We start from the raw sequence: 27,541 nt of genomic DNA on the forward strand, positions 1-27,541 counted from the left end.
CTAATATAAAGAGGTCACTGTTGCCATGGATGACAGATCTAAATAACAGATCATTTCTATAAAATAACACTAAAAACATTAATATCATAAATTGTAATATTTATGACTTGTGTTGATGACTTATTCACATGGATACCATAGATTTGCTGAGAAAGACAATAACAATAATAACCACACACAAAATAGCATCTATTGCAACAACTTATCATTCCAGTCTTTGTTTTATCCTGCCCATGTTATAATTGTTCCCGGTTTTAAAGCTCGCGTTTTAATTATTTATACATTTTCTCCCAAAAGGGTTCCTTTTAATTTTCTTCTTTGAAATAAACCAAGACAGTTTCTTTTAATTTTCTTCTTTGAAACAAAACACTTTCAAAAAGAAATCAAAATAAATTACTTGTTTTCAGAGAAGGTCTTATGTTCTTGTGTCTTTTATTAATAATGTGTAGTGCAAAACATTAAAAATGATATTCCTGGATGTTGTATTCCTGCATTGAAACTATTGTAATTGATTTTAATAGGAATTTATGAGATTTAGGATCAAGTTTTTGTCCAGATTATCCATCCCAATGGAAATTTTCTTTTGAAAAACAGGGGCATATTTTGCACTCTGTCAGTGAGAGCTATTCAAGATACCCTCTAACCTAAGCACAACAACCAGATTTTCAAAGACATCTGGGTTAAAAAATAAAATCAATTGACAAATTGAAAAAGATTTGGAAAAGTTTAGCCCTGCTTCCTGAAATTTCGTGTTCTTTTGTACATTTAAATTTAGATGCAGATTTTAGCTGCAAAAACCTGAACAAAAAGACATCAAAATTCTAGCTTTAGGAGAGTATGAAGGGCTCACTTCAACATACCATTGCAGTTTTTGCTACTTTCTCATAAGTTTAAATTTCTTTTTCAAAATATTTTGTTTTGTGCATAAGATTTGTTCTTAGAGCGCTCGAGAGCTAACAGCTGAAGCATTGCAACCCAGGTTTGCACGAAAGATGAATCCATCTCCTTTCAGAAAATAAGCAACATGCTGCCAGAGCTGTTGTCTGCGTTGCAATATAAGCATAAAAGTCTACAGTTGTACTGTTATGTCCCCAAAATGTTTGGATATATATATGTTTTCAATGAGCTATCTGCCTGTCTGAATCTGATAAGAAGTATGTCTTTCTCGTTAAGTTACAACAAATTGATATTTTGTTTGCCAGATATACCGAAACCCGAAAATATAAAGAACTTATATGTATAAAGCTTCTGCTCCTATTGCAGTAACAATTCACACACAAAAAAACATTTTTAAATGGCAATCCCAAGGGTAGTCATGTTTTGACACACTTTAACTGCTGCTTTGATTACTGCCACTTCAAATGCAATCAGATCCTTATAACAAAATATCAGACTCCAAAATTATATTCAATGTTGGTTGGAGTACATCATGCGTGTATTTCCTTAAACATTATTATATACATTAAAAAAGAGTATATTTACATTCGTACTTGATTTTCTAAATGATAAAACTAATGTGTTCATTTTGCATGAACCGGTCGACCTTTGTAGTTGGAGTTGAGCAAGAAATGCTCTGATTGGGCGCTGGTGAATCACCGTGCGAAGAGATCTTATTACGATCTACGTTTTGCTAAATATAGCACGGCACATGTACACAAACAACTGATAAAATGACACTTTAAATGTGTCAAGTTTTAAAAAAATTGACCTGTAAAATGGCATCCCTCATATTAAAGAAGAGTATTTTAAAATATCATAACTTATTATAAAACAACATTTAGATACATGTCAAATTGTCATGTATTTTTCGAGTAAAACAATCGTCTTAAAGTGTCATTTCCAGAAGACTTGCACATCATTAAACTACAATTTGATGGAAAACATTAAAAGACAACAAACGAATAGTATTTTGACGCTATTTTTACCTGTCAAACTGAACGTAATCCATAAAATCATTGTGACAACATTTATTATGCCCACTCACATTGGTCATGCATATGTAAAACAGGAGTTACATGTAAATATATATTGATATTTTTGTGATAAAAACAAGAATATTACAAAGGAAATCATTATTACCACCATATGTATTACAGTAACTACCAAATGCTTAAAAAGAATCTTGGATTATTTATTTTCTTCTGCAAATTAATTTTGGACTATTTATTATGCAGATGATAAAAAGAACACCAAGCTTTAAAACTAAAGGCAACAAGTGCTCTGTAACCATTTAAATTTGCTCTTGCGTTTTGTTCTCTTTGTTGGAATTAAAGACTTGTTCTCTAGGTCGAAAAAAAAATCAAATAAAAAAGGAAACTGTAATTATACTAGTATTGATTCTTATTTTTTGTGTGTTCATGTAGTATGAACACTCAGCCGTGATTGTGCATATTTTCTAAGAACTGCTACAGCGTTCATTCTGCATGAACCAACAAAAAATAAGAATCAATCCTTAAATAAAATTGCTCTACTTCTATATAATCACCCACTTTTAAAAAAAAAAAAAATAGAAAAATTGAATTTGGCTTTTTATTTTGCTCGCTTTTGATAAATAAATCAAATTACAATTAAAGAAAAGTTCCTAGATTTGTTTTATATATTCTTATACTAGTATAGTATTGTATTATTTAGATAAATCAGATCTTTTCACCTCTTTCCATCTATTTTCCCCTACACTGAAGTAAAAGAAATGATTAAAAAACATTTTAACAAAATGTACATTACAAAAGAGTTCATGACACAAATATTTGTATAGCTCAATTAAAATATTCTTTTAAGACAATGAAACATTACAAAATTTATATGAAAAACTACAGAAACAAGCACCTAGTAGTCGAAATTTTAAACATATAAACCCTGTTTAATGGCACTGTTCAAAATGGTAAAAAAAAGCTTGCCTTTTATTTATAAAGTTATGAAAAATATATATTTAAACATATGTGACAAGAATATATATTTTATCACATGCTATACTTTGTTTACTTATAATAGCAATCACATATCTTTTCTGTTTTACACATGGGTAAGATAACATTGCTGAATTTGTATTGGTCAGAAAATATATCATGTCACATGTTTGTTAACAAAATAGTAGGCAAAATTAATTGTTTAATTGACAATATTCTAGCAAATCCTATGTTTTCTCAGGAAATTGTGACTTGTAGGACATATATGACTTGAAGGTATCACTTTCTTTGCTGCTTTCATAAAAAGTGAATTCCCATTTACGCAATTTGCATGTTACACCAAAACAACAAGTGTTTCTAGACATATTACTTCCTTTAATGCTTTTGATCTGTGATGAGTTCTGATTGGAGACTTACTTTAAATGTTGGGAGAGGCCCTCTACATAATTGCATATTCTGCATTCAATGTCAGAGCCCCATTTATCACAATTGCTGACAACCTGTTGTCAGCACTAAGTTGTTTTCTTCAGAATTCTTTCCCTGGTTTTATTAGTTTCCTGATTGACAATTTTCCTCAATGAATCCCAGAGATTTTCCCTACATAACTCATTCAGAAAAAAATCAGCGGATGAATGACATCCCTCAGCCAATCAGCCGCCCTAAATGCCCCTTATTTGCCACAAAAACCTGTCCCTTTCCAACAATTGCTACCAGCAGTTGCTTCCAATTCCAACAAACAAATACATCTAAATGAGTTTTTCTTTCCACTGATGGAGCAAATATCGTCACTTCGTGTTGACATTTACAGCAGCGTTAACTAATGAAAGTGGGTTCTGCAGTAAAACACAAATAGGCCTGTTGGATTTCAATGTTTTCTGATAGCGGCAATGTGGAAGTAAATGGTTTGAAAAGAATCCTCGAGAGCATTGCAAATAGTTCCAAGCTTTGATTACTGCTGGAATTGCAGGTGTCTCTGATGACGACAATTACAGATATTTTGTTTGTTTCTGAACTGTTAAACATTACGTCATATAGGTGGAAATCAACATCATTTTTAATTTGGAACAGAGGCGAAAAACATTTTGTTTACAAGAAATTATTGTAAAATGTCAAATATTTTCAACATGTATGAAATATTACAATACAGGTTACAAATCTATTGCACTGTTGCCACCATGCAATATACTTTCATCTTTTATTGATAACATATTACTGTTTCAAATCTGGATGATTATATAGACAGACTATTGTGTTTTATTGTTTTATAATGGCAATTGTAAGAAGTAAATTTCTCACAAAATCCACAAGATTTCCATAGAGACACATTGGTGTATAAATACAATCTGGTTATGGAAGAATTTTCTATTTTCGGCCAAACCTTAAGATATATTTGGAAAGATCATAATTTGTCTATCCGTTGAGGGTGTTAAACTGTTATAAAGTCTAAAAACGAATACAGAAGCAACATTTAATCCCAACATCATAAGACACGAGCCAAATAATACTAGTCAGAAACAGTCGACTCCCTGAATCCTGTTATAAAGTTACTTGTCAGGATTTTCTGAACTCCTGGATGACATCCAAATGTCTGACACTGGGAAATGAAAGCAGATTTGTGTTCCGCTGACTTGTTTGATTAAGTGCGACAGATACTCAAAAAGGTCTGAAACCTATCGTTATAAGTGGCCTAGCAATCAAACTTTGTCAATACAGAAATCACATTAGAATTCATGGAGTAATATGGCAAACCCACCCAGGATGTGACACAAGAACTGCTTGATCACACGTAATCTCAGTTTGTTTGCTTATGTCCAGAAACAGTTGAAATTCCAGCAATAATTAATGCTATTAGAGGATTGGTTTGGGTCTTTACCGTCATCAGTGTGATTTGGTAATTTGTCTCTTGTCTGCTCTGGAGACATAATTTTGTTGCTGAAAGCATTTTCATCAAATGCATTATTGTCATAGTTGGAAGACACATGCATTAACGGCGCTGTATCCCTCGGGGAACTGTATCATTGGCTATTGCCATACTTCCAGTGCACAGGATGTTATTTATTTACTCACAAGAAGAGCGTTCGCATTGTTCAATAATAATTTCACAACTGACGTGGATGATTACTGATTCTTGTGACGTTTCAGCTAGTTATTTTTGATTGATACTCGATGACTGTCACATACGTGAAGAAAGTTCACTCAGTTGGTTTCATAGAGACTTCATTTGTAGGCAACATTCAACGATTATTTTACTTTCTCCTGGAGCCAAATGGATTGTTTTTAGAGGGTTTCCCATATTGGTTATTTACAGGCGGCAAATATCGCACCATGTCTGATGGAAGATGGAAATCAGTGTCCATTCGAATATAACTATTGGTTTAAGTTTACTTTGAAGCATTGTTATTCAGCAATTGAATAAGTGCTGTCAATTATATTGGCAAGTAATTCATTTTGGAAATAGAAAACAAAGTTTGACAAAGTGAAATAAATTTTCTTATACTGCTAGAAAGAGTACATTTCCTGCCAGTTTCTTGGACTTGATAAAGTTGTTGTGCGTGTTTGCCGATGGTCGCTGAGATGCGTTTCCGAACTGCTTGCCGTGTTGTCAGCCTCTTTCTGGGGCTGTTCAAAAGAAACCGTGGCCATGCTCTCTTCTCCCGTTTTTCAAAACAGTAAGTTAAAATATTGTGAAATTATCTTGAAACAATAAGTATTTAAACAAATATGTTTATAAAAAAGTCATGACTTATTATATATAAATGATGATTTTAAAACAAAAATGATATGTATGGATATGTAAATGAAATAAGCTTACTTTAGTTTTAGTGAGATTTTATTTTATTTTTTTATATATATTAAAATGAATAATGTTTTTGATAAAATTCTTACTATACAGCAAAAATACTATGTGTATTTTATTAAAGTTTGATAACAAAATCGTACTTCTGAAACAATGATGATATAAGTCTTTATTTCTGTAAATAGGTAATCGCATTGTTGTACAGGATGCTGCAAGTTTTGCCGTAGTCCGCGCGGATGGCTTAGCTTCTGGCCACTCAAAACAATAAAATTATGATTCTAACTATCCAAAAATGGAGTTTTTTTAGTGATTTTGGTGCAAAATCACAATCAAGCTAAAGACTGCAATGATGAAAAGGTCATTTACTGCATTTAAAGTATTTATGATGATAAGCAGTTTTCAACACATTCTCAAGAAGGGGTTTTGAGCCATCCTTGGAAAGACTTGTTACAATATACATGCTAAATCAAAGTTATGTGCATACCCACATCTTTGTGGCAATTATACATTGTCATTGCATTACAACTTCAGCTTTATAATGCACCGCATGGTCTTTCAATTCTCTTTAAAAGGATTGGTTGTGGCTTGATCAAGGTGGCCGGCACATACAACATCTAAGACAAGTGCTGGCCACCTTGTGGTTAGACAGTGATCCAACAAATGAGTGCTGGAAGCCCTAAAAAACTCTTTAAAAAAGCATATTCATTTATTGGACATGCTAAAAATTAAAAATGCTAAAACTATGTCCCATGAATAATTCTCGTGTTTAATTCAAAAGTTTTTGTGATCATCAATTCAACCTTCAACTTCTTTAGACTTATAGATAAACAAGGGAGACAACTCTACTATAGCAGAATGTCTGGTTTAAGAAGTTATCTGTCACTGCATTTAATTAAGTAAGTTTTGCAAAAAGATAACAACAAAATCACTGAAACTTTCATGATTTTAGGTAGAAATTCCTGTATTTCTTGTGATCCTGATTGGCAGGTGGAGGGTTGTTTCAGATGTTTCAATTATATTGATTGTGCTATTCTTGTTCTTGCACTGGTCAACCCTTATAGAGATGTACCAAATAGCCAGTACTTCTCCATCGACCATTTCATTATCAAGATACCCTGGTAGTCCTTCAACATAAATCCTGCAGGGAATGTCATTTAGTATGAAATATGTATTCACTTGTGCCAGGGCTTTTTGTGTAGATAACAATCCCTTTGGGACACTGTTCTAGACATTTGACGTCATTCGTTATGAGAAAATTGGGTGCATATACAATCATATTAGGAATTATTTAAATATTGACTCCAATAGAACTCTGCTAAACTTTCTTGTATTCTGTTTAATACTAGATGCAATCTCTGTAAAGCTTCCAGCACGTATCACTTATGTTTAAGGAAATGGTAAAGTAATAGACACATCACTGCGTCGATTATATATTTTTACTATTTTTAGAAATATTTTGAAATTGGTTTGAAACAGTTTTGCTGATTTGAGGGTCTTATACTATAAATATTATACATTAATTGTTTATCTTATAATGTAAGTATAGAAGAGTCTGACATACTCTAGGTTATGTTTTCTTTACTAAGTTGTCAGCCAGACTCCGTCCTAAGACTATGAGTTAGTGTTTTTCAGGCTCCAAGGGGATCGCTGACGAGATTCTCATTTAATCATCAGAGCTTTGACAACCAAAAATCAATTAAGAAGATTACTGCCAAATTCTCATTTAGTTATAATGAAAACAAATGCCCAATTCCCATTTAGTTATATACTTTTTGATTAAGCGAGGTGTTTTTGTTTTTTATTATTATTAAATATTCCACATTACACAATACAATTGATCATATACATACGTAATGTATAACATATGGTGTTTATTATGTAATGCTTATTTAAGAAGTGGGGGTGGTGTCGATACAGAAAAGAATAGACATTTTTATATTGTTAAACAAACTGATAAAAAAAGAAAATAGAAGACAAAAAAGCAGAGATCAATTTTAAACTAGAAAAAAAAATATTAAAAAGTAATAAAAAGTTTATAAACTACGAAAAGGTAGAAAAAAAGACTGTACTAGAGGGTGTTGCTTAAATGTAATTTTTCTTTTAATACATGCCATTTTTGCTCGTGGACTGTTAGTTTGTCATTCATGAATGCAATTTCATGTTCGATTTTGTATCGCAAACCTATGTAGTAATAATAAAATTTTTGAAAGCTGTAAAAGTTGGAGTTATATCTCTAAGCTTTATAAAGTATATAAAATATTTCAACAACACAATCAAGAAATTAATGAGACAACTAAAATTTGATTTTTGAAAAAATCCAAGACTTGATATAGGTATCTGTTTGTTGGTATAAGCCTATAAATGTATTTGTACTGGAAGGTTCTTATTGTTGTATCAATGGTGCATGTTAAAGGCAATGTAAATATTTTATTCCACATAATTGTCTCGAAATCTGTTCCTAGAATTTGATTCCATTTATCTTCTTTACCATGGTTTGCATTAAGGGTTTTTATTTGTAATGTATACAGAATTTTAAGCGAGGTGTTATTGAAGCATGCGCATGCGTACTGGCTAGTAGGTAGAGAGGCATTCGCAAATCATTTCTTGCTGAACACTGAGAAAGTGAGCATTAATCTTTGGTCCTCTAAACAATTCGTGCTGAAGCGCCCAGCCTAAGAATTAAACAAAATAAACACTTCCTATAAACTTATATCTCTTGTAAAGCAAAATATAACACAAACTATTACTTCGTAGTAGTGAACTTAACATTAATTAAATCCGAACCAGCAACTTATTTAGATATTGAGAGGATTCACCGATGATCTTGACATCACTGATGAATGTAAATTCAGTATTTTATAGTTTTAGTGTCAAATTTTGTGGAAGAAAATAAGTTGCCGATGTGCCATTGTAACCAGTAGACAATGATAAACTATATAACTATATATATTACAGTCACAGAGATTCAATGTATTGTTTGTACATATTGTAAATTACCTGTTGTATTTGTCCATATAATTAACTGTTTGTTTTTCTATACTTTGTATTGTACATATTTGAAAAGCAATACTTTTTTTCAGCTATGGAGGATAAACAGAATAAACAAAACTGTATATAATCTGTGTTATTAAAAGATATAAATATACCTTTGATATATATATATATATATATATATATATATATATGTTAGTTTCAACGGCTTTGTTAAGAGAGCCTTTAAGACTACCGGGTATTGTCAGCCCTCTTGAATGGAGCTAGGAAGAACAATGAGGAGAGGGCAGTAGCACAGTCCATACAACACAAATGTTAATTATTATACAATGGCAGTGATCAGGTCTCTGAGATTTATTTGATGATGGATGGATAAAGCCTATTCATTCTGAATTTATTTGGAATGTTTGGCATGCAATTAAAAGAGTTAGTGCTGTAAAGATTGAAACTATTTTAATTTTACTGAAATTCAATACAGCAACTGATTTAATTTAAATCCTGTAAAAGAAAATTAAAACCAGAGTGACAAATGATTAAATGCTCAACAAGGGTTTGGAAACATTCAGATGGAATTATAAATTGTCACAGCAATGTTCAAGTTGAAACTAGGACTGTTCACAAACGTTTTACCATCTAAATATGCACCAATAAAATGCAGGTACCTTTGCTCTTTATATTATTAAATACTTGAACAATTTTATGTCATTAAAAATTAGCATTCCAGCAGTTTTTGTTGTTTTTTTAAGTTGAACCATATTTGGTTGCAGAAAACAGCATGTTGACATTTTGATCAAACTCTGTATGTCAATGACATTAAATATTACTCAGTGTAAAAAGTAAAATAATTGCACATGTTTGCACAAAATAGTTCCGCAGTAAAACTAGCCAGAGCCTTAAGCAATTGTTTCCATTCTCCGTGATTTGTTTCGGACTTAAATCTTGAGCGCAACTCGGTCATATTGCTGACTCGGGAATCGTGGGAGGATTAGGCTGGTTTGGATGATTGGTTTCATTTGTTTACAGAAGAGGGAAGAGGAGCCATATTTCACTGGGTGCTGGAGGCAGTTTCAATTACTCTATAAAAGTCTTGTCTTTATTTGATTCCTCAAATCGTGCTTTAAATGTGGATTTTAAGTGTTATTAAACAAGTTTTATGCCTTTACAAAGAATTTCCAATAGCACTCATATTGACTCAAGAATGGTTACAGAATCAGGGATCTCTAATTTGACCACCATTAACTTTGGTTTCATTCTTACCTGTTTATTATCAAGATCATGTAACCAGTGTAGTTGTTGGAACAAGAGGTGCCTCTGATTTAGCGGACCCTTTTTGGTTGAACTTGAGTGACCAATTCTGTGTATTTACTGCTGTCAACGACAAGTTTTGATTACCCATCTTGAATCAATTGAAGTATTCAACGATCTACTGAAATGGGTAGTTTTGCATCAGATATGGCTTGAACAGTTTGATGACATCTGTGTCGTGGATATAACAATCAAGGTGCCTTTATGACCAGGCAATATAGCCCGTAAAGCCAACCACAGAGGACAAATGCCACTAATATATTGCCGTTGGACTGCTTCAATGCCTGCTGTGCTTGGTTTATGAAGGATGTAATTCTTGAACACTGTTAATTGTTTAATTGCTCTAAGTGCTTATTGAAAATCTTCTCAAAATGTTCCTTTAACACTAATACTTTAACAAGTTGACAGACAATATCTGATATATGAAAGGAGAACATCTTGTGATGTTGAAGTAAGAATGTGACATTTGGCATTCAATTCTACTGACATTATGTTATTAGCAAATCATTTCAGCACTTAAGGTGTTATTTAGGGCTCAGTTTGGTGTGTCTGGTATCATGTGTAGGATTTATGACAAGTTTAAAAATGTCATGGATGATAGGTCTTAAGAATTCTGGGAAATATGAAATAAACAGGTAATAATTATTCTGGAAAAATTGCTCAAATCATGTTTCTCATACAATTATTTTTTATGATTTTGGTGAAATTCCATGTTACTTTGCTGTTGTTATTTTTGTTTTTAGTTAATGCTAATGACATTTTATTTTTTGCTTAAATGTCATCACAAAGCAAAATGTAAAATTTAACAAATATCATCTATATAGTACTTAAAGTATAACTTTATTATTATGTTGTGTATTCATTTCGAAAAAAAACCCTGCATGCTATAAAAAAACAAGTGAACTATTCATGCTCAGCCTAGTTTTGCAGTTTTCTCTGCTGGTTTGCAGATGGTTAATTAGGTTCACTTGAATTTAATTTTCAAACCTTGCAACTACTTACAGTATTATACTATTACAAAAAAGCTTGAAAATCAATTTTTATTTTTTTTTGATAATTCATAGATGATATAAGTTTGTGTTATGTATTCTATATTATAGTATGGAGCATTGTTAGAAGGTCTATAAGGTCCAGTGTGGAAATATTTATTTTTAAATTCTGCTATTCCTGCAGCTGGGACCTCAGAGCTGGTCATGTTTTAGCCCTCATGTATGTCAATACATACGGCTGTGTGAAGTACCATGACAGAACATAAGTGGATAATAAATGTGACAGAATAAATATGAACAATGATAACTGCCTCTCACAAGTGCTTATATCAGAGGCTACAGATTTTGGAAATGTTTTAAATTCCTATTTACATAGTTTTATTGATATATTTTACTTACATACATACATGTATATATATATATATATATATAACTTATGATAGTTTTGTTTCAGCTTTGTCCAGTTGGTTGATTTCTGAAGCATCAAGGGGAAACCCCAGTTAAATAGATTTTATGCCATTTTTAATTGTCCAATATAAACAACCTATAGCTTGCATTTATATTTCAGTGGCAAAAAGGAACTACATCGATCAAAGACCCTACCAATCATCCGCACTCCTAAGGTATCGATCAGCGAAACGTCCCCGCCAGGGAAGGAAAAACAGCTGTCGAGAAAACAGTCGGTTCCCGTCCTGAGCTTTCTTAAGAGGGGGAAAACCAGTCAAGGTATGTGTTTGGGTCAAGGTGTGGTTGTACTGTAGTACAATACAGTGATGGGTAATATTTAGGGTAAGAGTTGATGGTATGCTGGAATCAAAATAATGGATTTTTTCCAGAAGCTTCATTTTTGCAAGTTTGCAGTTGTCTTGAAAACTGGGAAATACATTGGGAATTGGCATAAAACTGATCTACTTTTGCTATTTGGAATAAAGTTTGTCTGCACCAGTATTTGAGCTTTTTTGAATGAAGTTTGTCTGCGCCAGTATTTCAGCTTCATGGACTGTATGTTGACATTGTATAAAGTGATCACATTCTATTAAGTACAAAACTGTTGTTTAATGTCTGCTAACCTAGCATTAACACTTAACTTGTAAAACATCACATTTTTGTGCTTGCCAAATATAAAAAGCAATACCCATTAACCCATAAAACGACTATGACATTCAGCATCAAGATAAATATCAGGCGGACATTGATTTGCAGCTATAGCCAGCCTTCGGCCTTGACAAAATGAAAGAAGAAATAATACCAAGTAATTTATAATGCCACAAAATAATATTGTGTTTAAGCTTTATGATGTATTTGATTTTGTAATGGTCTACAGCATGTTTATTTGATAATGGCACAGGGAAATTCATCCATCTGCATTGGTGACAGAATTAGTCTAAGTCTTGTTGGGTTGGGTTTAATAGAGACAGGATGTTACCCTGATTAGAGCTCCTCCAGTTCTTTGAAATGCATCAGCATAATATCACATGTCACCTCTAGCCTGGTCAGTAGCTGATGCCTTAAAATTAGATGTTAAGATATTAAACATAAATATTTACATGCCAACACCATCAAGTTTGACTGGAATATCAAAGTAGCCTTACATGTAGTTGTACAGTTGTCTTTTGGTTTGTAACATGATTTTTAAGGTTATGTATGATCATGGTGACCAGTACAACTCGTGTAAGAGCCTTGCTGGGTCAAGGCCAATATAACATGCAAGTGCGATGTCATATCTGCTCCCTATAACCCTATACCTACTGAAGACTTCTCTTTGTCGTCTGCAATGACATTTTATTTGGAATTGATAGCAGGCTGAAATTTCAAAACAGTGATAAATATCAAAATGTTATTTCACTGTTTGCAACAATGAAATATAATTTTTATTACACTGATAAGTCTCTATAAACTACTGAAAAGAATGTAAGAAAACATTATTTTAATCACTCTTATTGGCACAATGTTACACAAGGGTTTGGTTTTGTGTTGTTGGGGAAACCAGAGTACCCGGGGGGGAAACCGGAGTACCCGGGGGGAAACCCACTCGCTGGGCTTGGTGACCACAAATCTAATTTTGTCATGATGTGATATCTCACAGGAGTTTACAAGGCCATTATGTAGTTGCGGAATTACCTGTGAGAATTTTAATAACAACAAACTCCACAGGGATGTATAATGCACACCTTCGAGAATCAGACCTAGCCTTATTTAAGAATAAATTATTATATTTGTTATTGTAATATTTGTTTTTGTAAGGTGTGGCCTTGGATTTGGCTATTTAACCAAATGATGCACAGCGGGTCACTAAGGTTTTAATTGCTGTCTCAGCAGTTGTGAATACTAATCAAATGGGGATGGTTATAATGTATATATAAAGAAAATAATAGTTGCTAGAAATAGACAAACGGATTGATAGCTATGGTATGTTTATGACCAATATATGGTAATTGATAGGCATATACTTCATGTACGGTATTAATGTATATTAATATCAGTGGACTTTATAACTATTTAATACATAAACAAGCTATTGCAGTGAAAATCAATGAAATAATGCTGAAATTAGCATGAATGAAAAAGCATATTAAACTAGTTGTTAATAAAATGGTGTATGAGATATAGTTCTGCGAAACAAACTGTTTCTTACAGTTTTAGGCATTATATCAAATTGTGACTTGCTGATTTGATGAACAATTTTAGCCATCTGGTAACGGAAAATAAATACCTAAAATTATTCAATGCTATGATTGGATTATTTGTGAAACAATATTTAAGTGATTGATGCTCAGTTTGATCTTTTACTATTAAGATATATAACTCTTCATATGATTAATAATCACTGTGTGCTCTAAATTCAAAGTGACAATGTCAACAATGTACAGTTTAGATCATCTGCCATATCTCCTGAGTTACACGCTCCTCAATTCAGATGTCACGAACAACGCAAGGCACTTCCTGCGCAGTAAGAGCTGTGAGCGACGGAAGAGCACGGGTGTCATACAGAAACTGTCACCTTCTAACATGCGAGGTGAGTGTATTACACATAGCGGTTATCACAGAATTGCAAAAAAAGGAATTGTTCTTGAACAAACAGCACAGACAACTTATGGAAAAGAGAACATCTTAATAATAAAACATCTAACTTTGAGGTGCAAACTAGTCTAAATCTTGCTAAAATAAATCCGGTATAAGCCTATTTGGAAAAGATATTGGTGGAAAGTTCAAACAAAATTTATGTATAATATTTTATTTAATTGATTGGAGTCATAATTTTATTTGTGATATATACTCTACAACTTGTCATGTGGCATGCTAGTATTAGGGTTGGCTTTCTGCCATCACCTCTATTTATGATACATTATCTGTACTGCCTCTAGAGGAGATCAGTGATGGACCTTCTACCAGCGGTGTCATCCTTGTCTGCTTCATCAGGCTTGGTTGATAGAGGTCAGTTGTCCAATGCAGAGGTGAACTTTTTAAGATCTGGGGCAAACAATTGCGCTAGGACTTGGATGCAATGTACTATTTTGTTAAAAAGAGTAATTATGGATGGCAGTCCTAATCCAATTTAGTGTAATGTCAAATATCCCTAAAGACAGTATAATTTGGTAGATAATTTCACCTTGTTTTGTTGTTTAAAAATTCTTTAACCCACACTTCCAGTCTCAAGTTTGAAGATATTAATTTTCCTACAACAAATCTAAAAGTGCAAGATTAAATGAGTTCGAAAGCCATGTTGAAATCAAAAAGGCTTCCTTCATCATGGACAGTTGACCTAGTGACTGATTTTGATATTCCTGTTCATTGTTTTTAAGGGAAACAACTATATCATTTCAATTGAATATGAGGGCTGAATTCCTTCCCCTTTAAGGATCAGTCAAAAATATTAGAAAGTAAATAGGTTAAAAAAAGAATTGGATAAATAAAGGATATTAATATAAGTTTCAAAAATGTACTTTTACTTATTTTGTTTAGCTGTATATTGAATAACCCCGTTTCCTGATAAGGAAAAGTGGAGAAATTGTCTGAGCATTACTGTAAATTGGTTTCTGGTTATATAGATAATGGATATGTTTTCAAGCTCTGTGCTATATCTTTCCTGGAGCCTAGGGCCATAGGATGATCAATGTGTCATCTGAAATTGAATGAAACCTAGTTCTTAGCAAATTAGGAACATAAATATGAATGTGATCGCATAATAGAGCCTATATAATGGAAGAAAATTATCTTGGACTATATGTTTCATAAATAGGATGGTGGTCAGCAAAAAGAACATTACTTTTCCTGGCTGTAATAAAATGAAATTATTTTCTCTTTTTTTATCAAAAATATGCAATAAATGCTAAAAAAGGGACTCTGTTGGCGGTAAATTAAAGTTTGCTGAAAGGAGTGGTAATACTTCTATAGAAATAAAAGAACATGATTTTCCTGCTTTTGAAAAGCGAAAAGGCAAGTCCAATATTTAATATCATGAACTGGGATTTTCTGTAATCCCTTTTTCTTCTGTTCATTTCAGTATTCATTATTCCGGTAAGTGTGGTTAACTAATTTACAAATAATGTGGAGTTTATTTCAGCCCATACTAAATCATCTTCCACAACAAAAAGGCTGACTCCATTTGGATTGAGTTATTTCTGTTTTCTGCTGGATTATTGCTCAATCCCTTTACTATAGAGACCTTTGAGGGTAGAGTATGTGCACGCCTACTAATCTATACCATTTCTTAATTGATTTTCAAAGAAATTATCATTAAATTCAGAAATGAAAACTTATTATACCCCCGACAAATGAAGTTTGAAGGGGGTATATTGGAGTCACCCTGTGGTCGGTCGGTCGGTCGGTTTGTCGGTCGGTCCGTTGCAATTTACCTTGTCCGGAGCATAACTTAAAAACCACTGGATGGAATTGGATTAAACTTCATACAATGATAGAGCATAATGAGAGGGAGTGCAGTGTACAATAACCATAACTCTATTCTTGCTTATTACTGAATTATTGCCCTTTGTTACTTTTTTTTTTCCGGAGTATAACTTGAAAAGTACTGGATGGTATTCATTGGAACTTCATACAATGGTAAAGCACAATGAGAGGAAGTGCAGTGTTCAAGAACCATAACTCTGCTTTAGCTAATTACTGAGTAATTGCCCTTTGTTTTTGTTTTTTGCTGTCAAACTTTTTTCCAGACATTAACTTGCAAACTACTTGATGGAATTCATTAAAACTTCATACAATGGTAAAGCACAATGAGAGGAAGTGCAGTGCACAAGAACCATAACTCTATTTCAGCTAATTACAAAGTTACTACCTCTGTCCTGGAATAACAAGGCCTTCTCCTTTATGTACCAATGTTGAAGTGTGGGGGCATTTTGTAAATTGGATGGCAATGAAACAGTCTTTCAGCCCTACAAAAATGCCACCTAAATCATTAAAATGCCCTGCTGTGAGCTGACTTACAGACATGCCATATAAATCATTAAAATGCTGACTGTGACCTGACATGTCTGTAAATGCCAGGAGTTTATAATAAAAATGTTTGTAACAGTCTTGGAGAACATCACTGACCTAAATTCGGTAAGTAGTTTTGGCCATTGCTCCAGAAAACGGAATAATACTCTTTGAAAGAGGCACAATTTATCTTTTATTTGGCTATTTGGACATTTGAGGAAAATTGTTCCCTGAAAGCCTATGTTCTGACATAAATAATCGGACATATTGGCATGTTTGTTATGTGGATGTCAATAGATGGAAATTGCTTTTTGTAACAAAGGGAAGCTTATGGGTTTTTTATGCTTACAAACTCTTTCAAAAAAATAATGTGAGTACAATATTGACTTCTTTGAGCCCTTGTTTCTTCCGGTTAGTCTACCAGCATATTCAACTGAAACAAGTATTTCTATGTCAGAAAAATATGATGTGAAATGAGTCTTGCAAATCAAGGACCAAAAGACGTTTTTTATTGCCCACATATGTCCACCTACAGTCCTGGGAAGTACAGCCTAAAATCATACAAACCAAAAGAGGGGATGTTGGGAAGCAAATTGTGTAAGAAAATTGGGAAGCGGTGTTATATTCTCCTATAATGTATAAACATATTTTGCAGTCAAACATTTAAGTTGAAATAATTCTGGCAGTGTTAATGATCAGAATTATTGATAATCATTAGTTTGTTTAAATGAAATACATTGTTTTGCTTTAAATCTGAGGCGAACATTTCAATCATTATTTTCCATTAAATGTGAAGTTTGTCGTCTTCCAAGTTTGTATACACTTAAATTAGCAGTTTACGATATCAATATGTATAAAATGGCTTTGCTCTTCAATATGTCAGGTTGATTGCCATTAAAGAGATATACCAAACTCGTGCTGCAATCCTGGGGTCTCCCGATTGTCAATAACACACTAATTGATTGCTTCTTTCCCGTTTAATGTCTGAGTTTTGTAAATCAATGTATGTTCCTACCATCCTTGTTAATCATGTGCTCAGTGCACTAATGATTTTATTATGTTTGTTAAAGTTAAACCCTCTGTCATGTTTCTGTAAAATAAACATGGGTTAGAACATTTGAATTGTCTTTTGCAAGGTGAGGCCCCCAGCATGGCATTCCTTTCGTGTACTGGTGCTCAGGACTAGAAAAACAGCATTTCTTACTGAGCTCAGTTATAAAAAAGGTGTAAAAGATTATACATTATATATAAGTATAGTACTGTATTTAAAGGCTTCAAGATACAATGTTGACAATTGGAGATGGAAATATAGTTATCACATGAACAGACCTCTCACAGATTAAGGTTTTTGTAAAATTTGAGGCTTGACCAGACTAATACTTGCATATGTGTTTGCAGAGATGTATGGGATATACTAGTAGAAGGTCTAGCCTTTCCATCCTTTCATACCCAAGTTCAATGTCTGCAACCTCTCATGCCTGGGGCCAGTGTCTGCGACCTCTTATGTCTGTGTCAATGTCTGCAACCTCTAATGTCTGTGTCAATGTCTGCTACTTCTCATGTCTGTGTCAATGTCTGCATCCTCTCATGCCTGGGGCCAGTGTCTGCATCCTCTCATGCCTGGGGCCAGTGTCTGCGACCTCTTATGTCTGTGTCAATGTCTGCAACCTCTAATGTCTGTGTCAATGTCTGCTACTTCTCATGTCTGTGTCAATGTCTGCATCCTCTCATGCCTGGGGCCAGTGTCTGCATCCTCTCATGCCTGGGGCCAGTGTCTGCGACCTCTTATGTCTGTGTCAATGTCTGCAACCTCTAATGTCTGTGTCAATGTCTGCAACTTCTCATGTCTGTGTCAATGTCTGCATCCTCTCATGCCTGGGGCCAGTGTCTGCATCCTCTCATGCCTGGGACCAGTGTCTGCATCCTCTCATGCCTGGGGCCAGTGTCTGCATCCTCTCATGCCTGGGGCCAGTGTCTGCATCCTCTCATGCCTGGGGCCAGTGTCTGCATCCTCTCATGCCTGGGGCCAGTGTCTGCGACCTCTTATGTCTGTGTCAATGTCTGCAACCTCTAATGTCTGTGTCAATGTCTGCAACTTCTCATGTCTGTGTCAATGTCTGCATCCTCTCATGCCTGGGGCCAGTGTCTGCATCCTCTCATGCCTGGGGCCAGTGTCTGCGACCTCTTATGTCTGTGTCAATGTCTGCAACCTCTAATGTCTGTGTCAATGTCTGCAACCTCTCATGCCTGGGACCAGTGTCTGCATCCTCTCATGCCTGGGGCCAGTGTCTGCATCCTCTCATGCCTGGGGCGAGTGTGTGCATCCTCTCATGCCTGGGGCCAGTGTCTGCATCCTCTCATGCCTGGGGCCAGTGTCTGCATCCTCTCATGCCTGGGGCCAGTGTCTGCATCCTCTCATACCTGGGGCCCAGTGTCTGCATCCTCTCATGCCTGGGTTCGAGTGTCTGCATCCTCTCATGCCTGGGGCCAGTGTCTGCATCCTCTCATGCCTGGGGCCAGTGTCTGCATCCTCTCATGCCTGGGCCCAGTGTCTGCATCCTCTCATGCCTGGGGCCAGTGTCTGCATCCTCTCATGCCTGGGGCCAGTGTCTGCATCCTCTAATGCCTGGGGCAGAGTGTCTGCATCCTCTCATACATGGGGCCAGTGTCTGCATCCTCTCATGCCTGGGGCCAGTGCTTGCATCCTCTCATGCCTGGGGCCAGTGTCTGCATCCTCTCATGCCTGGGGCCAGTGCTTGCATCCTCTCATGCCTGGGGCCAGTGTCTGCATCCTCTCATGCCTGGGGCCAGTGTCTGCATCCTCTCATACCTGGGGCCAGTGTCTGCATCCTGTCATGCCTGGGACCGAGTGTCTGCATCCTCTCATGCCTGGGGCCAATGTCTGCATCCTCTCATGCCTGGGGCCAGTGTCTGCATCCTCTCATGCCTGGGGCCAATCTCTGCATCCTCTCATGCCTGGGGCCAGTGTCTGCATCCTCTCATGCCTGGGGCCAGTGTCTGCATCCTCTCATACCTGGGGCCAGTGTCTGCATCCTCTCATACCTGGGGCCAGTGTCTGCATCCTCTCATGCCTGGGGCCAATGTCTGCATCCTCTTATGCCTGGGGCCAATGTCTGCATCCTGTCATGCCTGGGACCGAGTGTCTGCAACCTCTTATGCCTGGGACCGAGTGTCTGCAACCTCTGATGCCTGGGGCCAGTACTTGCATCCTCTCATGCCTGGGGCCAGTGTCTGCATCCTCTCATGCCTGGGGCCAGTGCTTGCATCCTCTCATGCCTGGGGCCAGTGTCTGCATCCTCTCATGCCTGGGGCCAGTGTCTGCATCCTCTCATGCCTGGGGCCAGTGCTTGCATCTTCTCATGCCTTGGGCCAGTGCTAAATGCATCCACTCATGCCTGGGTTTAGTGTATGCATCTGAAATTGCCAAATCAGCTTCACTGATTTATGAATCACTGTGTCTATTAAGACCATTAAGTAAATTATTCCTCACAGTATGTGAAAGAACCAGGTATCATTTTTATTGCAAGGAAAGTTTTGTGAAGTAATTTTTAAAGACCTTAATTGCAACATTAAATTATCATAATTGTGAACCTATTATTTAGGTGCATTGATATCTGTAATGGTATTGAAAATAGACATTCACTGCCTGAAAAACCACATAAATACTTTTAAATGGGTAGACAAATCATAGTTCAAGACTTAAGTGTATTTATGCTCATTTTCACCTAGATATCCAAGTTGAATATTCTGCTGTTAGCTGTATTTAAGGTATCAGAGGTACTATTACGTGATTTTTGGATGCCTGGTGACCACAATATTGTGTCATTTCAAAATATTTTGTTTGAGTAGGTAAAGAATATGTTATAATTAAACGTGATTAATATAGTACAATCTAGCGTTGTTTTTTTAACTTGAAATTTGCAAAAAAGGTAATTATATGTCTGATTTCAGTTGAAATAAAGAACAAGATTACAAACGGCAATAAGTCCATCTACAAACAGATTCCGGTCTTTTTTTTTACATATTAATAATGAGCGAGCAATACCCTTTCTCATGATACCAACATTATGTGGGGTTACCAGGCAACTAAGTTTAACATTGCAGCCAATGGTATATCATAAACTGAAAAGCTTACTTGAACATAAGATACCTATAGAGACTGAGTTATTGTTCATTATTTACTAAGTCCTTTTTAATTGTTTCCAATTAAAATAACATCAAATTGCAACGTCCATTACATCAATAAATGTTTTTTTATATAAATATATAATCAAATTTCTAAATGTAAGAGAAACATTTGGTTCTTAAAAATAGAACAGAACAGGTATAAACCAACTCAGAAATGTCAGAAATTATCTTTCATGCAGTTTGTTTCTGACATTAAATGAGTTTATAATTGTTAAACATTGTAGGCGAGTTTTACTATTATTGCTCTTTTTATAAAAGATTGTACAATAAAATGAAAATGTGCAGTCTTGAGGGCTGCATTTCAAACTCACTCTGAAGACGTGCGTGAATATAGACCAAGGATTATTTGAACAAACTGCTTGAAGGAAGGTTGAAGGTAATCTTCATTGTTCTTTGCATATGGAAAAACTTTCATTAATGTACATTCACTATGGAATGACTATAAAAATATAAAAAATGAGCATTTTCCATTATATGTTGGTTAATTACTGGAACCATCTGAGTCAGCATCGACATCATCGCTACTATTATACAGTTTGTCTTAGCCGCTCAAGTTAGCTAAGTAACAAATTTTATTTCATTTTATAGGTTATAATGGTTTAAATCATTTTGTTTATTGACAAGGCTCAACCCATTTCCACTGAACATGTTATCGTCCCTACCACAAATATGAATGCGTAAGAAACTTAAGCAAGATGAACATGCAAGATCTATGTTTTGTTTATTTCAGCATGACTATAGTTATTGATGTATTGTTTTCTTCTTTGTTTTTAAGCTGAAATAATTGTTGTCATTGAATGAAGTTTTGGACTTTTGCTTTACTGTTGTTTTTTGATACGTGAGGAAATCTGCCAAAGGCTCGTCTTTCACTCATGTGGACAGCCATGGAGTTGGCGTTTAAAAGTGTGTTCATGAAAAAATGTTAATCTCTGATTAAAACTGTCAAAGACTACTCCCATAACTGAATACAAACCTTAAAGCTGTGCACCAGATGATCAATTTGCAAGAAAAAAAGAAATTGTCGAAAACTGTCATAAACTTGGTATTAATGTGTACAATGCATTGAAACTTACTAACTGAAGTACCACATAGTTTACAATTTATTTAAGTTAAGCAGTTATTCCGTATTTTTCCATTTAAAAAGATTACTGGGTATATCTACGTAGTAGAATTCATTCCTAAAATATGCGTTATTGGCTAGTCAGTGTTATCAGGTGATATTACCAAGTTAGGTGTATAGCTTAATTATGTCACCCAACTAGAGTAAGACGTCGTAGCTCAGTGGATACGACGCTGGATTGCAATTTTGGCATCACAGGTTCGAACCCGGTCTCCAACACAATTATTTTTTTGTACTTTTTTTTTACAATTATGATATCAAAGCTTAACACATTCTATTAAATAATTGTCCTGAGATTCGTTACAGAAAAACACTTTTTTTGGTTCCAATCTGGTGTACAGTCCCTTTAAAGATTAACAATACCATCCTCATTGATCAATGATAAGAATATCTTGCAAAAATAGATGTTGATTTGTACTCCTTGACTAATAAACAAGCGCGTTGTCATCTGCAAGCAAAATTCTTAGGGGGTTTTGGTGAATCATGCATAGTTTTGAAACTCAATTTGACAACAAAATAAATTTTGCATTTTTTAATTTTTCGTAATCTAAGTAGAGCAGCAAATCCCCGCGTAATTCTTTCAGCACTGTTACAGAAGTACAACGCTTACATCGCAGAATAATCAGACAAACTAATTTGTTTCAACTTAAGTGTGATTGGCCAATATATATTGGCGTTTCAACCGATAAGAATGGCACATAAAATTATTGATATATTTGAAAATCAATTAGAATCATGTCTTTTTTTTTACATTTGAGCTTAGGCACATGGATTCTGATATTTGGATTAAAGTGATATCTTTAAAAGGCAGGCCCCAATATCACAAAAAAACTTCAGTCAAATCTCAACCTTAATCTCAACTCCTTTACCGCATAACATCAAAAGTAATTTAAGATTGTATAAGTTGTTACACTTTTTAAAAGCGTATTTTGCCAGTGAATATGTGGATTAAAATCTTTTGTCAAGATTTCAAAGAAAACAAATATTCTAAAGCAAAGATGTAATGGAGTTCATCTCAATGTTTTTTTAACAATTACTCAAGTACATTTTTTGTAGAATTAGTTTCCTCCGAAATATGGATGAAAGATTTTGATAAACATTTTCTATTAGATTTTTTTTTTGTAAAAACAAACAATTTTTATGACTTTCGATGTTTTGTGGTAAATTTTTATGACTTTCGATGTTTTGTGGTAAAATAGTTGAGATTGAGAGTTTAGTTAAGTTTTTTTGTGATATTGGGGCCTGTTTGCTTATTTCAAGTTTTTGCCTTAAATTTTTGTAAATTAGAATTTTAAAGAAAGGTTACCTTGGGAATGGTTCCAGAGAATGGATCTCTAATAATGTTTAAAATAAGGTATACATACTTGAGTGACAATTTATTCCCTATCCTCTTGTCACTTGGTGTGTAGAAATGAGATGTTTATTCTGCAAATATCACCCAATAATTACGCCTCGAAAAAGGTTGGTATTATAAATGGTTCACCAGCCTAAAAAGAAATTGACATTTGCCGGAATTACTATGAAAGCACTCCAGGAAATATGAGCAATGGAAACTGACAAAACCTAAAACTTAAGCTTTTTTTACTGAAGTGCTTTATCAATAATGTATCTCCTAATAACAATGTATTAGTTGAAGGGATGGTAATGTTGCCAGGGAAAATATTGCCTCGCTGACTGTGGGCTTGATGAGCATTCTCAATGATTACCCACTGGGTCTAACCACAGTTGGACGCATTTTAACAGTCGCAATTTCATTCATTTAAATTGTGAACAATATGAGGAGATGCAGAATTAATGTGCATCTGTCTTGCATCTATCTTTTGGAATGTAGCAGAAGAGTTTTGAACTTTCAGTACTATGGTCATGTTGAGCTAAACGAATAATTGGATTAGGCTACTTAAAAATAACTTGTGAAAAAACATTGCTGTAAAAAATAACTGGCAATATTATGAAGGATTAATGGCTATAATTATTTCTGAAGTGTTAGTGAATGGAATTGATCTCTCTCTGGTTGGTTTTCTCTGTGGAACGGATTAGTGCTGAATTATATATGGACATACTTGAGGGACTGTTAGGAACTTGTGTTTACTTACGTACGGTCCTGAAATTGTGCCATAGGATTTCATTGAACTATGATAAGAGTCTGATATAGGAGTTTTTTGCTTTCAAGTGGATTTTAATTTAAATATTGGTTTATTAAAACAGACCTGGATCAGATGTGTTTCTCTGATGGTGTGCTTGATTGTATGTTTGTGGTTTTAATAAGAGTTATTATGAACCGTAACAGATTATTAGAACCAGAAGAATTCTATGTCACCAAAAACATTTAATTTGAGCACTGTGTATGCTTTAATGACTCTTGGTATTTTCATTTATAAAAACGGTACTTATTTCAAAATTGGATTTTTTTCTGTGTTTATTCAAGTCCTTGGCCTAAACTGATTGGCATTCATTCGATGGCATATCTCGCTCAGGGTTAGGGTAAACATGAACACTTTTCTAAAACCGTTCAATATCAGATATGAAATGTAGTTTATTGAAGTTATCTATTATATGATGGATTGTTAAAGAGTAGCTATGAAGGATTTATCTTGAACATTTTATGATCACTTGTGAAATTAAAGACATAAAGTACACCATTATACCCTGAATATGTTTGTTCGGACATTGAGCATAAATGGACTTTGGCCTCACATGGTGGAAGGTGGCGGAAAATACTCTGGCCCTGATGGTCCCCACCACGGGAAATAATGGTAGGCCAAACGTGCAGAAAAAAACACAAAGCTGTCATTTTCTGTGTTTTACTTTTAATCTCTTCTGAATAAAATCAAAATCGTACAAGAAATATCACCAGGAAAAAATCACAAATGATTGGTGGAATATTGTCGAGAAAGTCTCAAACAAAGATGCAGGATTTGCGACGTGTATCGTCGTGGAAACCAAAGAAGGAGAAGAAGTCTATTCTAGCTCGCAGTAAAAGTGAAGGGACAAGCGATGGGAGTCTGCCGCCCGAACTCCGCCTGCCCGGGCCTCCAATGATTCCCAGTAAGTGGCGGGGCTTATCATACAGTATGGTTATAGATTCGCTAGAATTGCATAAAAAATAGTTACATTTAAATCACATAATTGCTTGTCATATCAAGTTAGCTGCATAAGATATTTGATATTTCCTTTCCATTTAATCATATAAAATCATAATTAAAAGTTCTACTCCCAAGATTAAAATAGTTTTTTTTATATCACAATCTTTCTAAACAGGGTGTCTAACAGAAATTAGGATCTATTAATGTCATTTTGTTTGACACAGAATTTACTGTTTTTGATCTGTTTTCAATTGAAAATTTTAGGCTAGGCACTTTTGTTATTTTAATACATTACAGATTTCTTTGGTAAAGATTAGATTATGCAAATATTGAAATTACACTTTGGTTGCCAAAATTGAAGTCACTATATTGATCAAAATGTTGGAAAGGAAATAGTTTTTGATATCTTCAACATTTTCAAGGATTAAATATGAAACATCTACAGTGTAAATATAGTGATACTCGGCCAATCAGTCATTCTCAGTTTCTAGTTTTATTATTTAATCCAATAGTGTTACATAACTGAATGAGAATACTCTTATGTTGCATACAAAATTTAATCTAGGTCTTTCTTTTGTGTCAGTCATTCAATAATCTCCTTGAAGTGTTTTTGTTTGTTTTACAGTTATTTCATTGTTTTGGAGATTTATAGGTAAAACTGACTTAAATGATTTGACTGACTTATAATTACATGGTTATGAAAGGAATTAAATTGTTTTCATGAAAAAATCCAAATTAAAAGGGAATTTAAGCTAAAACTACTTGATTGATCAAAATACAACACAAAGAGTCCCTTTTAACCTTAAATTGATTGTATTTCAATAAACCTAAATCTCTTCACCTTTGAGATAATTTCTACTATATTTATTATATTATATATAGTCAATTTAATTGCATTCCAACAGTAAATTATACAACAATTTATGACAATTAGATCAATAAAAGTCTCATATTCCTCAATAGGATGATAAATAGCACTAGTAACTTGATACAACAACGCCTTTCATTGCTGCTTCTCAATTTCAGGCACTTATTAAAGAGTTTTTATCTGTGTATGATATTTCACCAGCATTGATATGCTCAAATGTATCTTTTAAGTGAAGTATTGCCGTTTGATAGGAGACTTTCTGTCTTTGCTGTATGACTGAATGCAGGTTTAAAACATTTGATTTCGTTATCCTACCTTGTACTCTGAAAAACATCTGGATTCTGACTTACAATAGGAAAGGAGTTAGTCCTTAATTGAACCTTTTACCCACATTTATAAAGCTTAATGGGCTGTGTTGTTTGAACAACAAAGTAGATGTCTACAGAGGCAGAGTTCCACCTTCTGATCAATGTCTGTCAGTCGGGAGTGGAAGTGGAGACCTGTAACACCGGTAACATATGACAGTGGGAATTAGTACCTAATGTAACAAGCAATACCCGGGCGTCCATAACAATTGAAATAATGGCATATGTCACCAGACTGCCAGTCCCTTTGTCAAACTTTAATTATGTTGCCATGTTCTGGCATCCATACAGAGCCTGGGGAGTGGACGTGTTGCCATGTTCTGGTGCCATGTTGTGGCAACTTTCAGAGCATGGGGAATGGACGTGTTGCCATGTTCTGGCAACTTTCAGGGCATGGGGAGTGGACATGTTGCCATGTTCTGGCAACTTTCTGTGCATGGGGAGTGGACGTGTTGCCATATGTTTTGGCATTGTTGCAGAGCCTGGGGAGTGGATGTGTTGCCATATGTTCTGGTGTCCATGCAGAGCCCGGGGAGTGGGTATGTTGCTGATTTCTGGGCTCCATTAGAGTGTTCAGAGTGGACACAACGAATGCATTCATCTTGCCAAATAAATGTCATGAAAAAAAAGTTTTCTTAGCAAGTCTTTGGAAGACATGAGAAGAATGGTGACAAGGCCTGGTGGAAACATCTGGTCTCTGAGTGTTTTTTGACCCCATTCTGTCAGAATAATATATGGCCTCTGCAACCCTGGGAAGTCCCAGGGTAGTTCCATAATCATTCAGCTTTATAGTATGCATGAGGACATTAGTATTCACTGATCTCATTAAGCTATAAATGGTACTTTCTGAATAATGCAATCAGAGGGAGAACTGGAGACTAAGTCTGTACATTAGCATCATCTTCTTGTATGGGCTTTAGAGGAATTTTGTGATATCTAATGGCTTCACTCTGCTCTCGTGGAACTGCAGAAAACCCGCACATAGTTTTCACCTAATAATTATGTATATTTCTTTCATATCACCACTTGATTCTCACCTTTTTCAGGCAAATACGCTATGCATAATTATTATAAGAACAATTGTGTCATAAAAAAAAAATAGCTAGTACATTTTTCTAAACACCTTGTGCCAATTAAAATTGATATAAAGTGCTATAATTGCAGTTGGATTTGCTGAAGGCAAAATAATTATGAACAATTATCGCAATAATAGTAATAGTTCTTTATGAAGCAATTTTCACAGTTATTGACTAATTTGAATTCATATATATATATATACCTTGTAGGCATTCCTTGTTTTTGAGAATCATTTTTTGATGGATTAGTAGATACATGTTGATAAGGACATGCACACAAAAGGTTGGTTTAATAAATTTGACTTTGTTATTATGATTATAGTTTAGATGTTATTTTTATAAGGTAATGGGTTTTCCCTATGAAATATTGAGGTTTCTTTAGGCTATTTATATTTGAAT

The 27,541-nt window shown here is 34.6% G+C and overlaps 1 protein-coding gene across 4 annotated transcripts in view; it reads left to right on the forward strand.

Annotated features, from left to right (window-relative positions):
• The window catches only part of LOC128217584 (ankyrin repeat and fibronectin type-III domain-containing protein 1-like), an 88,397-nt gene that overhangs the window by 34,217 nt on the left and 26,639 nt on the right, over positions 1–27,541 (forward strand). For 2 of the 4 annotated variants that reach the window (XM_052924816.1, XM_052924823.1), the window contains exons 4-5: positions 11,557–11,714; positions 13,906–14,004. In XM_052924816.1, the coding sequence (XP_052780776.1) occupies positions 11,557–11,714; positions 13,906–14,004 (257 nt within the window). Of the gene's footprint in view, positions 1–10,532; positions 10,635–11,556; positions 11,715–13,905; positions 14,005–23,411; positions 24,796–27,541 lie in introns of those variants that run through there. The other 2 variants (XM_052924833.1, XM_052924842.1) reach the window with 2 other exon arrangements.

Source organism: Mya arenaria, chromosome 2 (assembly GCF_026914265.1).
Source record: "Mya arenaria isolate MELC-2E11 chromosome 2, ASM2691426v1".
Classification (NCBI taxonomy): Eukaryota; Metazoa; Mollusca; class Bivalvia; order Myida; family Myidae; genus Mya; species Mya arenaria.